We start from the raw sequence: 14,400 nt of genomic DNA, 5'->3' as shown, positions 1-14,400 counted from the left end.
TAAAATAAATAAAATGATTTTATTTAATTTTTCAATATTTTAATAAAAGAATTTTAAACAAAATAGTAATTTAAACTAATGAAATTTTGGTAATAGAGTTTCATCTTGAGTAGAATTATCCTAATAAATTTAATGTTTATAATATGGCAACAATTTTTTATTTATTTATTCATACACTTAGAAGGGAGGGTATCCCTCACATCTACGACTTCTAAACCTTAACTTTTATTAAAGTGGACACTCTTGAGCTCAAACTTGGCCACTTGGTTTGCTTTTACTGTTTGCATGTACATAATGCTGCTTGTCGCATAGGCCTGGAAATGTTGTGCCATCTAAGGCTGTATCGCACAAAATCTGAATGTTATTCATATATGATCCAGAACAATTCTGCTTCCTGAAAACCTTAGCATCAATTATCTATATGGATATTCTCATTGTAAACATGGTCTATTTTCTCAATTGAATATGCTTTTGACATGATGAAACACAGAAAAAGGGGAAAAGGTAGTAACGTAATCATTGATACCGGTATCAAACAATTCACATTCTATATTCTCAGATATTCACAACATGCAGACCAAAAAAAAAAATTACGAAGAGTGGCAGAAAAGAATTCAAGAACTTAATAAAGATTGAAGTGCAACATAATGAAAGTGCACTTGCTTCTATCTTAACCAAATCTTTGACTTGTTACTCTCCTTATTCCCTTGCACCTGATCTTTATAAAGTTTATTGCTGGATAATATTCTATGAGAAGTAGCTGCCGATTTTGTACTTCTAGTAAGCCTTGCCAATGCTCTGGATTGATCAACAGACCTTGCATTTTTTGATTCAGTAGATAGTATCCTCTTATTAAGCACAGGAGTTGACAATAAGATATTGTTCTCTGTCCCTGTGCTTTGGAGTTCTCTCCTTCTCCTTATCTTGTGTAGAGAATCAGTGCCTTTGAGCAAGACAGACTCTTGGTTAATTGTTTGGTTCATAGAGTTTAAGTTCCTCGTACTTTGGGGATCCATTTCTTGTAGAACTTGTACTCTTATCCTGGATTTTGTTTGATTAGGGGTGACTCCTAACTTTTCTGCACAACATACTGGTAGCACAGACTCTTGTTGTTCTTGCAGTTTCAACTGTCCTTCAAGCTCTTTGATCTGTCATTAACATGTAGGGAGAAAAGATGAGCAATTGCAGGCTCCCTGAAGTGTATACAATTTGCAAAACAACATTTTGTTCATGCACGACATAAAATGATAAAATGCCAACACTTAGAACCTTTTGTTGAAGCATTTGAAATCCTTGGTTGTGTCCTTCTGTTGTCAGCTTGTTTTCAAGTTCATTGACCTAGAACAGCAAAAAAAAAAAAAAAAAGCATTTACTTTTGTAGTATGTAAGATTGAGTATATTGTGTGTGGAAATGGATCTTAGAATATTGACACATTGGTTTGAAGAAAGAAATAGACAAAAACTAACAGCACAACAAAGATAAAATTGAGCTTTCATTACTATTAGAATCAATCTAGGTGAGCTCCTAGAAAACGAGAGGGAGGGGTTGTCTGCTTAGTGATAATGGAGGAAAGTCAAGAATAATTTAGCAATTTTGTTAAACAAGATAACCTGTTGTTGTAACATTGCAGAATGATGCTCAAATTGATGTGTTCTATCTTTCAACATGTTCTCAAGCTCCTTGACCTGTGAAGCATAAAGAAAGCAACTGATTTACACTTTGATTATAAAGCAGGAATAAGAATGCTGCTCAACTAACAGTTTGACAAGTTGAAAGCGCCCCCTGCCATCTTGTCAGAAGTAAGATTTCACATCACCAAGCGAGTTTATTTTCTGGCATATATGATGGCAGAAATTGCCTTGCCATGATACACAACATCTTATGGACCATAGTATCATGTGAAGAACTTCAAATAAGCATATGGTATTTGCGGAGATCCTAGTGAATCCAAGATATCTATGCATATATGAAGGAGAATGGAACTGAAATTTAATAAGGGAGATAGCTTCAAATTGCATGCACCTTGTGTTGAAGAGTCATAGGCTTTGTATGCTCCCGCTCTTTCAGCTTGTTCTCAAGCTCCTTCACCTTTGGCAAAATACAAGCCGGATGTCAGATGACATATTGTTGGTTGTGTATGACAAAAGATAAGTAAATAAATTATCTGCCAGGCAACCTTCTGCTGAAGATTTAAGCAAATTTCTTCCTTTTCCTTCATTTTGTCTGCAAGTTCTAACAATTGCTTCTCCAGCTGTCTGCAAAACTGTGTCTTTGATGCAAGTTGCCCTTCAAGTTCGCTGACCTTCTCTTGTTGACTTCTGCAAAGCTGATCCTTGCCTTTGGCCTTACCTTCTGAATTGTGCAAGTTCTCTTCTAATTTCTTCAAAGCCTCTTCTTTGGATCTCAATTCTTGCTTGGCTTTATCAAGCTTCAAAAGAATCAGGGGAAAAAAGGGAGAAAAAAAAAAAAAGAAAAAAAGAACCTGAGTACTGGCTTATTCCATTTATAAAAATATAAGCAGTTTGCCAGATGTGCATGTGCACTGATAGCAAAATATTAATGAAACTAACACTGAAATTGATTATCCTCAAGCTTACCATCATTTTCAGCTTTTGAAGCTCACCCAAATCAATTTGCTTCCTCGCAGGACCCAACTCCACCCCACGAACCCGAGTCGCAAAATTTAATGAACTTAGAGTCTCACCTAAGTCCTGCTCGGAAGGGCTAATTTGCACAAACATCAAAGTCTTGGAATCACCCCCTGCAGCACATAAACAAATAAAAGATAGTTTTACACTTATACTTCCTGATGGCACTTTCTAATTGAAGAGTCATGAAACGTGACCATCAATACAACAGGTATGTGACTTATTATCCGAACAACTCCACCCTTTGTGATGAAACTATTCAAGAAAGGATACTCATTTCCTACGCACTTAGAAGCAAAATAAACCAAAATAGCTTTGTTCCCATCTGGGTCTGAAAGCTTCCTTTTACTGATATAAAACTGGTGTCTAAATGCTCACCTAAGGAGTCTTGAAGTAAATGTGTGAGTTTAGAGTTCCTGCAAAATCCCAATGCATAAATTAGGGAATGAATATAAGCAAAAGAAGTCTGAATAAAGAAAGATAGAAGTAAACCTGAATGGAATGTGGCAGCTTTTGGATGCTAGAGCAGAAATCACATCCCCAAGAGCTGAAAGAGATCTATTGATGTTTTGAGCTTCCTTGAGACGATCCCCTTGCACCTCAGTTTTTGCTAGTCTCTCACTGCCAGCTAAGTCCACAAGCCATAGCTTGCTCTTGGTGCACTCGCCATTCATCAAATTCTTTGTGCTTACCATTATGCACAGCATGCTAGAAAAGACAAAAAGAACAGTGATATATTGCAAGCTAAAACACAATATTTTAATGGCACTGATATGCACACCCACTTTCAGCAAAGACCATTTTGTATTTAAACATCATGCAAAATATGTTCAAGTTAATACTTACCAATGTGATCGGCTACTGTGCTCATTCACATTGTTTGACCCTACAGCTCTTGCATTGCTTCCAGCCTGCAGAACACTCCAGACCTCCTTAATGTTCTCAACTTTCGCTTCAACAATTCCTGGTACATGATGAACCCCTTCAGAAGCCTGCCTTATCTCCAACCTGATACACATAGCAAGTTGAAATTGCAATGGGTGGTCAATACAGAAGGACATAACCAATTAACTAGTTAAGTTAGCCATATTTTTGGGTTAGGAGAAGATATATCCCATATTCAATGCATGGGATAAAATACTTACTTCTTTGATGTTGGAGAAGTGGCAAGCAAGTCCCTGATTTGCTCATTGTAGACTTCAAGGACACTGACAGATATACTGTATGTGAAAGTATCTTTTCTTTCCTCAGCAATTTTGAACAACTGCTTTAAGGTTCTATAATTGACTCCTCGGTTCTGCTCTGAGCCTTCCATTGTGAAAGTTTTCCCTGTCCCTGTTTGCCCATATGCAAATATACATACATTGTAGCCATCCAACACCGAAACTACCATTGGTGAAGCATCCGCAAATACATCAACTGTTACAGAAAGAGAATACATTTGAGTCCAGAGCAGCAGGTACTTTCACAACTCAATTATATCACATGTTCAATATTTTCAGACAAATCATTGTCCAAACATCTTTTGGAATCAGAAACCATTCCATCCAGATCTTGAATTTTCAATAAAGAAAATTCATTAGGTCTGGAACAATGATAAAAACTTTTCAACAAAAACTCATGACTGGACAAAGAAAGTGAAAAGAGAATGAAAAACAGAAATTGGGAGTGGAATGATTGGCATATTAGACTGAAAACCAAAGAAAAGGCTGATGTTGACAGTTCAAAATTTTATCTCAAATTTTATCAGAAACTGATGGTACGTTGACCATATATCCAGGTTAAGTAAATTCCATGAAAATTTTGGTAAAATCTGAGATGTTCTCACAATTTCAGAGATATCTGACTGATCCATGAATACCTTGATCATCCTTTGGTGTATAAACCCGATCGAACTTGAAGATCTTCTTTGTCGATCCACCTGCAAATACCCCAAGTTCTCCATCTTTAGCTGCATCAAAATCTGTAACCATTGGATACCCAGCTGATATCTCTTCCTTCCTCAAAGGCCGACACCTACAAAACACCCTGATGTTCCCTGTAATGTACACAGTAAAAGCATGAGTTGGTTCATTCACAGGTCAAAGATGTAAAAAGAATATTATATTTTTAGGCATCACAAGAAAAGATTATACCTTTTGCTTCCTGAATTTGGTTATAAAGCATCTTTCTTTTTGCCTGCTCCTCGCTGAACTTCAATTTAAGATCATCACACTGTGCAACTGCAATTTGGATAGAATGTTAGAATACATGAAGTTAAACTGCAATGACATTTAAGTGTTGATGAAAATTTACCCATTGCTTGAACTGCAAACACCATCTTGTTCAATTCAGGAATAGAATCAGAACACTGGTGTGCCTCATGAGATAGCTGACAATGCTCCTTTTTCATGGCCTGAAATAAATCAATAAATATTACAGTTACAAGTATCAAAACTTACGTTAACAAGTCTAACCTTGGAAACCAGGTATTTACCGTAACTTTCTTTTCTAAATTGTCTAAAACTGCAGTCCAAAGCCTCTTATCACGTTCGTATTTACTACAAATATCCCTCAAATCTGCTGCTTGCTTTTCCATAGCTTGATCTGAAAAATGATTATCCATAATTAGGAATTCTAATCTTCAAATCACCATAAATTGGACCAAACAAGCAGTCCACTACTCAACAACATCCACAAAGATGATGTATGTAATGTAAGTAATTATTCACTCTAAAGGATTTCTTTTGTCAATATGATATAAAGCCTCAATAAATATATAGGATATTTCCTTACCTAAATAAAGATTCTGAAGGAACTTGTTGTCAAGTTCCATCCTAACCTTCTCAAGCTGCTCGCTTGCAGCTGTTAATGACATCCATGCCTCATGACATTCATCTGTCTTGAGCTGGCACTGGGTCTTCAGCTCCTCTATCTTCTTTTCATACTTGACAGTAGCCATCATCCTCAGATACTTATTCTGCCGCATCAAATTCCAAGTCTATGTAAAAAGGAAGTCAAAAGCTCCAATGTTGAAGTTTTTATGGAAAGCAGGATCTAACCTGAGCTGATGAAATTTCTATCTCAGCATCACAATTGTTACATATGACGTATCCTTGTTTAACCTGGGATGCTTTAGTCAGTTCATAAGATAAGACATTAGTATCAAAACTAACTCTTGTTCACATAGGTTTGATGTAGCAAGTTAAACTTGAAGAAAAGTGAAGATACCGGGTAATCTTGCTGCCCTCTTTATGCAAAGCCCACTAACCATTGGGTTTCCATTAACTCCCTCAAACCTTATTATGATTGTCCCCTCCTCTCCCACAGAAACTCTAACATCTGCCAACTGCAATGCTTTGTTTGCTCCAACAATGGAATAGATATCAAGTTTGGATAGAACCTATAATTTTCACCAAATGAAGAAAATTTCTCAGAATTGATAGGTAAGTAAAAGATAGAAAAAGCTGAGGGAAAAAACACTAATGTGCTGACAAACTTTTCATTTAAGTTTACTTGCCTTTTCTTCCTGCATGAACACGTCAAACACTCTCATTCCTCTAGGACCATTTATGTTTATAATTTCAGCAAAGTGAAGATCAACAAAATAGTCCCCAGGGGATAGGTTGTTAAATAAGTAACAGAAATTTCCAACCCGAGCTGATTGATAAAGAGATGGTATATTGCCACCCTCAATTATAGTTTCTTCAGTTCTTAAAGCATCCCCTCCTTGGAAAAAGCTGTCAGGCTGAACTCGAATGCTAAGATTTCCTTCTTCCTTTACGATCCCACCTCCAGCATTTATAAACATTATTGGATTATCTGGTTAACAAGACAAAACAAAACATTGTGAATGACTGAATGTTGACCGAGAATATGGTGCTTGAGCCAGCAACTTTGATATAATTGTTGCTTTCTTAGATACCATAGTTATGCAAAACTTACTTGGCAGAGTGAAAATAGAATGCAGAGATTTATGAACCAACAATTACTAAACTAATAAAAATCCAATTTTGATTGTCAATTGCTATTACACTTCAAGAAATCTTAAATTATAACTTATTACCATTTAGTTTCCAAGGATTCAATTTAAATTCTCTCGAATGGTTACACAAAGAGTTGGAGAGTTGAGGTTAATTCATTACTTTTTTTTTTTCATTTAAAATTTTTTTCCCTCCAATTATTGAGCAACAAAATAGATCACAAAAAATGAAACAAAGATCATTTATATATAATTAAAAAGAGAAACTTATATATGTGAATGAAACTCATAATTAAGACACAAAGATACCCATTTTGCAATTTTAAAAAAATAATAATAAATTCCATACCAGCAAAACAAGTCAAACCCCTCGTTTGGTTACTGAGAAAACAAAAGGAAACCAATAGTATAACATTTCAAAACCTTATATAGCAACTTTCACATTGTCTTTGATTTTCAAGAAAATAAAAACCCGTCAAGAATTCAATTCAGCACCATTTTCTTGACCCTTCCCAAACAACTTTCCTCCAATCTAATACTCATAATCATAGTTTGTTCCCTCACTCTCTAACCAAACAATAACAACGACAACCAGGTTTTAGACTTTTAGTCCCAAAATTTTGGGGTCGGCCATGGATTCTCAACCACCTAGTCAGTCTGAACCTTAACAGACTAGTCAGTGTCTGCCCACATGTATTTTTAACCAAACAACAAAAGTACTAAAAAACACAAAAAAAAAAACAAAAAAAAACAAAAAACAAAAAACAGAAGCAAACAAACAAAAAGATTGAAAATTTAATAAACACAAACCTGTGCAACTAGTACACGAAAACCCAGTTCGAAGCAACCTCGAACCAGGAACACATAGTGCGGAGTCGATCGAATCCGCATCGTACTCCATGTGGAGCTTTCTTGGGTCGTTTCTGACTTCAAGAAAGCCACAAGAATTGCAAGAATCAGGGTTTTGGGTTAATGGGTCTTGGTGTACGCGTGCCATAATTGCATGGAGCTGCTCTGTTTCAAAAGCTTTGGGATTTGGGACTGTGAGCGAATGAAAAATCTAAAAGCTTGTTAGAGAGAGAGAGAGAGAGAGAGAGAGAGTTTTGTAATAATTGTGTTTGATTTTGTTTTTCAAATTTCAAAATTTTATTTGACCGTTGGGTTTTTCCCTGTGGTGTCAATGAAATGTAGGGTATAAAAAATTAAAGTGAAATGCTTTTAATTTATTTTCTGTTTTTTTAAATAAAAAAAAATACTTTTACACAATGTTTAATGTTTAGTCGAAGTTATTTTTATTTTTGTCAAATGGATTATTTGGATATATTCTATTATATATATATAGTTGCCATGGAGATGAATCAAGATCTCTTTCATATTTTTCTCCAAAAAAAAAGATACCCAATTTCATTATTTTTTTTACAAATTTAAAGTTATACATAATGTTTAGACTATCAAAAAAAATTTTTTTATTTTATTGAATAGAGAATGATTACGGTTATTATGATTCTTGATTTATCCCATAAAAATATCATAATCAAGATTTTAAAAAATACTATCATTTTGCAATTAAAATAATTAATTCCATAAGACCAAAGCACGTGCATCGTTATTAGCATATTTTTGAATGATTTTTCATTCAGCAATAAAGAGGAAACTTCTTTTGTAGGTCCCATCCCAATTTCCAAACAATTAGGGAAGATTAATAACAAGATATGTGGGCCACGTCCTATTAGGTTCTTTTTTTTTTTTTCTTTTTTTTATTATGTTTATAGTACTTTTTTTTTTTTAAAGAGGTTTATAGTACTTTTTTGGACACTGCCATTGCCATTTGCAAATGATGTTGGAATCAGAGCTGATGACAAATATTCTTTATGCCTTGTCTTCATTTTCATGCCAAATGGACTGTTCCTAAAGCATTTGGCATGAAAATGAAGACAAGGCATAAAGAATATTTGTTCAATGAAGACAAGGCATAACCTTTACCTTCTATGTTCAATGACTTCAATCACATTACTAAGTTCTAAAAAAAAAAAAAAAAAAAAAAAAAAAAACACATTTATAAGTTTGCACCTTACCTTTATCTCTAAAAAAAAACATTAATTAATAAGTTAGCTTTGATTTATATCCAATTTTTTTTTAAGTACCACTTTTTTAAGTACAAATTAAGTAAAATAAGTGAACATAAATAATTTCATTTAAACATGTTACACACTTACACTCATAAGTCATAACTCGTGTAAATACAAACAAGTGTCTATTTTGGAATCTATAGTTTTCAATAGCTTTTCTAGCATAGAATCTTTTTTTTTTTTTTTTTTTTGCTAGGTAATTATGGGGGATAGAACCCTCGAGCTCAAAGATACATATGGTACCGAGTACCACCAGGCTACAGGGCCCTATGGTTCTATTAAAAGATACATATGGTACTAATCTATTAAAAGATATAGTTTTGATAACTTTTATGTTACATGTGTAACAAAAAACTAAAAAATAGCTTATTTTCAAAGAAGTTAGTTTTGTTTTTCTGAAAAAAAAAAAAAAAAAAAAAAGCAAACAGGTACAAAGTTAAAACAAAAGGAAAAACTTAGGTTCATTCCCTTAGTACATCAGGTTATCTATTTAAATCCAAACAAATTGTTGGATCGACCAATGAAACACAAACAATGTTATCTTTTCCAAAAACAATTAAATTCAATGCAACTATATGTTTTAATACCACTTTTTTTTAAGTACAAATTATTTTTGAAGTAAAATATGTGAAAAGATATACACATCCAAATACCTTACGCACTTAGACACATAATTCATAACTAGTGTAAATACGGGCAAAGTTCAAGCAAATAGCAAAACTTAGTTTCATTTCCAAACAAATTGCTGCATTGATCAAACAAATACATTAGGTTATCCATTTAAATCCAAACAAATTGTTGCATTACCCAATGAAATGAACAATGTTATCTAATTTACCAAACCTAAGGAATTGTACACAGACCACCTGGATGGTCTGTTGGCACCTCTCTAGGCACTACCTAGGGGGTTGAACTATTGAAGGGAGGGCAGGGGTTTGGGTAGTCCGTACTACTAAGTAGGACATTCTAAACACGATAAAGCTTTACCCTTAACTAGGTTTAAAATATAACTCTCTCCCTCTCTCTCCAATGTACCATAGAAACTGACATTCTGACTTTAAAAGTCAATACAAACTAAAAGGAAAACTCATCATTTTCCATTTCAAAACAAAATGCTACCATCCATTTACAAATTGCAATGTACATTTGTCTGAAGCAAAATGCAGTCCAGCATTTTTTTACTTGACAAGACCACAGAATTTTTACACTCTCTGCTTTCATCTATGTCGCAATTCATTGTGTCCAAAAGGCACGTATTGCGCACATACTACCTTAACACCACACAACTTCCGATCAGCCTCACCTATAATACTGGATTGGATACCCAAGCTTTTGCCTTTATCAAAGGAAAGCCATCTTGTTCTCTAGTTTTTTTGGATGAGTTGGGGAGGGAGTTGTTAATTGGATGGTAGTCTCAGACTAGACAAATAAGTCACATTCTGTAGTAAATCTTTCCTTGTGCATCATCGTTAATGATGTTGCAAAGGCTCCTCGGAAAATTAGCAGGCCATAAAACCACATCACTTCCCAAAACAGCCATCTTTGCAAGATGATCAGCTGCTCTATTAGTCTCACGCCAAGAATGAGAAACTTTATACTTATTAAACTTTCTTAGAAGCTTCCATATATGCTTCAAGCAGATAGCAACCTTTGGACTTAAAGGCTGCTCTCTATTAATGGTTTTCACAGCACTCATTGAATCAGACTCGACCCATATCACTTTAATGCCAATATTTGCAGCAAGAACAAGGCCTCTCCATATAGCCCATAGTTCAACAAAGAAGATATCATCTCCAGGTGCCTTAGAGACAAAGGCACATATTGGGTCACCCTTGTAATCTCTAAGTAATCCTCCAAAGCCAGCATTTTCACGATCTACAGATCCATCAGTATTTAATTTTGTCCATCCAAACTCTGGCTTTTTCCATCTACACAGTCTAATTGATTTAAGCATCAGTATTTGGTTGAGCTTCTGGAAAAAAACTGTCTCACTGTTTTTTTTCAGCTTGTTAGAAGACTTGCTTTCACTCTTCATTGGGAACTTTTCCACTTCTGCTTGCTTAGCCTTGTGCTTCTTCCCTAGGAGGTGTTCCTTCAAAGATTTCTCACTAGAAGTGCTTACCAAACAAAGAGCGCAGCTCCACTCCTTCTGAACTTTCTTTGGACTGGTAGGCTGAGTAACATTTCTTTTTATACTGTCATAACTGGGATCTGGTACTCCCTGATACAGCAAAATAAGAATTTTAAATCAAACTTGAATAATATATTAGCAGTAAGCTAATTACTCACTTCTAGCTTGTGAAAGCAGCCCTTCAAGAAAAGAGAAAGGAATTGGGGTAACGTTGCATTTAATAAGCTCATTCATTGCAGTGGGGATTGAGCCAATGTGCCAACAGATGTCATGGTCAATAACTAAAGAAATCTAATTTGCCGACTTGGGATCTAATTTAACATTGCCTTTTGCTCACTCCTTAGAGTAATGCATCAAAATAGCAAAACCCAAGGCAGAATTTGACACATAAGTTGAAAATTATTAAACACATGATGTTTAGTAACTGTAAAAAAGTTGTAGTTCTCAAATGCACCTACCTTCCACTTAAAACAAACTTTATGGAATACCATCAGTACAAAATTTGGGTTAGAAGCCTACCTGACATATGATGTGTTTCTCCTTTTCTTCCAGTTCATTTTTGATATCGTTTCCCTCGGTGGTATCAAAAGAGGTGTCCTGCTCAGTCACTCTGAACCCCTCCCTTCTAGATATGAACAAAATGTTCCATTTCTGCTCAGAAATATAGGGACTAATAAAATGCTTGTAGACATAAGAAGCACCACCAAAGTAAGGTATCACCAACAAGAAAGTTGCCGTACCCTTGGCATAAGACCAGAATGGATGCCTGTCATGAAACACAAGTTTAAATCAAAGGACCTTCTAAGACATGGTGAAAGGACATAGAGAAATTAGTATCTTTCATACACACGCACATACAGAGACACAAGTGATCAGTCAAGCTCAAACTCATAAGCTTGAGTACAGGTCAACAATACCAGACTGGATTCACAATGACCAAAGATTATTTTCTCTAGGCCAACACTCCGTCTAAATCAATCTACTTTGACATGCTCAAGAAATGTATTCTGTAAAAAGTTCTAAATTATTCACCCAGAAGTGAGAAAGGAACAAGATTTATGAGTTATCATATTCTTAAAGAACTACTAAACACATCAAATGCAACAAAAAACAACCATATGGGCATGTGCAATGTTCAGTTTAGGCAATTATAGCAACGTACAAAGCCTAAAATTACCATTCAGAAAGATTTACAAACGAAGACTCCAAGACTTTAACCAAAGAAAACAGAACCCAATAGGTGAGACATTGCCGATTTCTGGAGCTGGAACCACTCTCTATTGCCAGGAACGAAGCATACCTGTACCATGATGTTAAAATTAAAAGTGAACATAAAAAAAAAGAGAGACAGAGAACCAAGTAGACCCAAGAAGCATATACATAACCATTCTATGAGAAATGCAAGGACGAAAGCTACTTACACAGAATAAAGCAAAGTGAATGAAGGCCTGTAGATCAAAAGAAAGTCAATAACACATCAAACTCAAAAAAAAGATTGTAAATTTATTGGTAAAATTATATATATCTACCAAAATTATGGATCAAACATAGAAGAAGAAACAATTCATAAAGCAAATCAATCAACAAATATATGAACCCAAAAGAGGAAAAAAAAAAAAAAAAAAGAAGAAGGTCAAAAGTCATACCAAGATAGAAGAGTGAAGAAGTATGCAAAAAGCTTGAGAAAAGCTCCCCAACCCATCTCTCCAGTGTGTCTCGATAGCTTAGCTTAGCAGGAATTTAACACTTTCTTATATTCGTTGTGTGTATCAAATGGGGGTGTGAAGATGAAGGAAGTAGAAACAAGGTATGGAAGACCAGAAGTGTGAACTGTGAAGTCATCCAAAGGTCCAAAGTAAAGTTCCAAGGATGTTTTCAGTCTTCATATGTTCCTTAAGAACACGGAAAAGTCCACCTCGTAGCTTTCCGAACACTAGTTTTTTTTTTTTTTTTTTTTTGGCTAAACTCCAAATTGCTTTCCGAACGCTAGGAATACTTTATTATTTTTTTGTAAATACTTATTATAGGAACAAAAATAATAATTCTTTTCATAAAGAACGATGAATTTTATATATGATATGTGCTTTTTCTTTTCCTTTTTTTTTTTTCTCTTTTTTTTTTTCTTTTTTCCCAGCAAAAGCAAATAAAAAAAAAATAAGGCAGAAAATCACTCACATAAGTCACATGGTTTTTTTTTTTTTTTTTTTTTGAAAAAGAGTCGCATGGTATTATTGATATATATATATATATATATATTTTTTTTTTTAATCTTAGAGTTATGAAAAGCTTAATGTTCACAATATTTTTACAACAAATAATAAATGATAAGTTGTTATTGGTTATAATTTAAATTCACAACTTAAAATTACTTTTTTTTCCAACCATAACAACAAATAACAATTAACTACTTAGAATTTATTGTGAAAATATTATGAATATAACATTTTTTAAATTATTAAATATTAATAATTCATAAAAAGTGGAATATACTTGAAAATATGGATAATACGGTAAAGTTATGGATATTATGTGTAAGTGTATACTAATCCAAGAGCTCAAAGCATATGATTTTTTCTTTTTCTTTTTCTTTAAAAAAAAGAAAAAAGAAAAATGGGTTGATTTTTGCAAAAAGGCAGTGCAGTCATCAAGTTCGATGTTTGAGGTTGGCTCCTTTTCCCACTTATTTGGTCTTTTTCTTCTTTTTAAAGTACCACCTGTTAGGAACAAAATTGTATTGATATTAAATTGGTTCATTTTGTACCATATATTTGGATAATTTTATTGATTTAATTCTATTGCAAATTTACTCTCTTTTTTTTTTTTTTTTATGTGTTGTGGGGCCGGGGGGGTGAGAATTCAATTGTGAAAAGTGAATTAAGGCTGTGTTTGGTTGCTGTAAAACGTTTTCCGAAAAATACATATTTTCCAGAAATGCTAATTTTCGGAAAAGGAAAATGTTTCCATGTGTTTGGTTGCATTTCAAAAAATTTTCCGGAAAATATTTTCTGGTGTTTGGAAAAGAAGAAAGAAAACACAAATCCAGAAAAAATCATCAACGATCGCGATCTCGCCGGCGCGATCTCGCGATCAATGGCGACGGCGCGAGATCGCGATCGACGCTTCGTGAGATCGCGCCGTCGATCGCGATCTCGGTAGAAGGCGAGATCGCGATCAACTGCGCGATCTCGCGACGGCGCGATCTCGCGAAGGTGAGATCGTGCCGTCGATCGCGATCTTCGCGGCGTCAGACTGGAGCTCGCGAGATCGGCGCCGCCTGGAGCTCGGAGTCCGCCGGCGATCATCGGACTGACTGGAATGTTCTTCTCCTCTCTCTCGCGCGCGCGCTCTCTCTCTCTCTCTCTCTTTTTCCGGAAATGCTTTGAAGTGAAAATGAAGGCAGAAATTCATTTCCGTGGTCAAGGCTTAAAATTTCGGTCAACAGGAAATCAATTTCCGAAAAATAATGTTTTCCGTGACAACCAAACGCAGAATTTTCCGGAAATTGATTTCCGAAATTCGTTTGAAGTCGA

At 34.8% G+C, this 14,400-nt stretch overlaps 2 protein-coding genes across 2 annotated transcripts; both read right to left on the bottom strand.

Moving 5' to 3' along the window:
• Positions 1 to 495: 495 nt before the first annotated feature.
• Positions 496 to 7,718, bottom strand: LOC115959563 (kinesin-like protein KIN-14R). The gene is made up of 19 exons (XM_031078006.1): positions 7,421 to 7,718; positions 6,149 to 6,450; positions 5,860 to 6,031; positions 5,691 to 5,761; positions 5,425 to 5,608; positions 5,126 to 5,235; positions 4,945 to 5,044; positions 4,785 to 4,871; positions 4,511 to 4,687; positions 3,795 to 4,068; positions 3,496 to 3,657; positions 3,142 to 3,357; positions 3,028 to 3,065; positions 2,599 to 2,762; positions 2,178 to 2,429; positions 2,024 to 2,089; positions 1,612 to 1,686; positions 1,270 to 1,338; positions 496 to 1,148 (listed from the first exon to the last, which is right to left on the bottom strand). The coding sequence occupies exons 1-19, from the start codon at positions 7,605 to 7,607 to the stop codon at positions 666 to 668; spliced, it is 3,189 nt and encodes a 1,062-aa protein (XP_030933866.1). The 5' UTR covers positions 7,608 to 7,718; the 3' UTR covers positions 496 to 665.
• A 2,096-nt stretch (positions 7,719 to 9,814) lies between these two features.
• LOC115962218 lies at positions 9,815 to 12,802 on the bottom strand. Its single transcript, XM_031081114.1, has 5 exons — positions 12,517 to 12,802; positions 12,292 to 12,318; positions 12,048 to 12,170; positions 11,390 to 11,636; positions 9,815 to 10,960 (listed from the first exon to the last, which is right to left on the bottom strand). The coding sequence occupies exons 1-5, from the start codon at positions 12,570 to 12,572 to the stop codon at positions 10,172 to 10,174; spliced, it is 1,242 nt and encodes a 413-aa protein (XP_030936974.1). The 5' UTR covers positions 12,573 to 12,802; the 3' UTR covers positions 9,815 to 10,171.
• Positions 12,803 to 14,400: the final 1,598 nt, after the last annotated feature.

The sequence above is a fragment of the Quercus lobata genome, chromosome 9, assembly GCF_001633185.2.
Source record: "Quercus lobata isolate SW786 chromosome 9, ValleyOak3.0 Primary Assembly, whole genome shotgun sequence".
NCBI lineage: Eukaryota > Viridiplantae > Streptophyta > Magnoliopsida > Fagales > Fagaceae > Quercus > Quercus lobata.
Note: the sequence above shows the minus strand (reverse complement) of the source record. Positions and strands in the feature narration are given on the sequence as shown.

What these genes read in the sequence shown, in the direction of transcription:
- LOC115959563 (XM_031078006.1), bottom strand. Translation starts at nt 7,607, where the DNA reads ATGGCACGCGTACACCAAGACCCATTAACCCAAAACCCTGATTCTTGC. An exon ending in CCAAATTCAGGAAGCAAAAG is followed by an intron (nt 4,688 to 4,784) that starts GTATAATCTTTT and finishes TGTACATTACAG; the next exon opens with GGAACATCAGGGTGTTTTGT. An exon ending in CTATGACTCTTCAACACAAG is followed by an intron (nt 1,687 to 2,023) that starts GTGCATGCAATT and finishes TATGCTTCACAG; the next exon opens with GTCAAGGAGCTTGAGAACAT.
- LOC115962218 (XM_031081114.1), bottom strand. Translation starts at nt 12,572, where the DNA reads ATGGGTTGGGGAGCTTTTCTCAAGCTTTTTGCATACTTCTTCACTCTT. An exon ending in TTCACTTTGCTTTATTCTGT is followed by an intron (nt 12,171 to 12,291) that starts GTAAGTAGCTTT and finishes ATCATGGTACAG; the next exon opens with GTATGCTTCGTTCCTGGCAA. An exon ending in AGAAACACATCATATGTCAG is followed by an intron (nt 10,961 to 11,389) that starts GTAGGCTTCTAA and finishes TTGCTGTATCAG; the next exon opens with GGAGTACCAGATCCCAGTTA.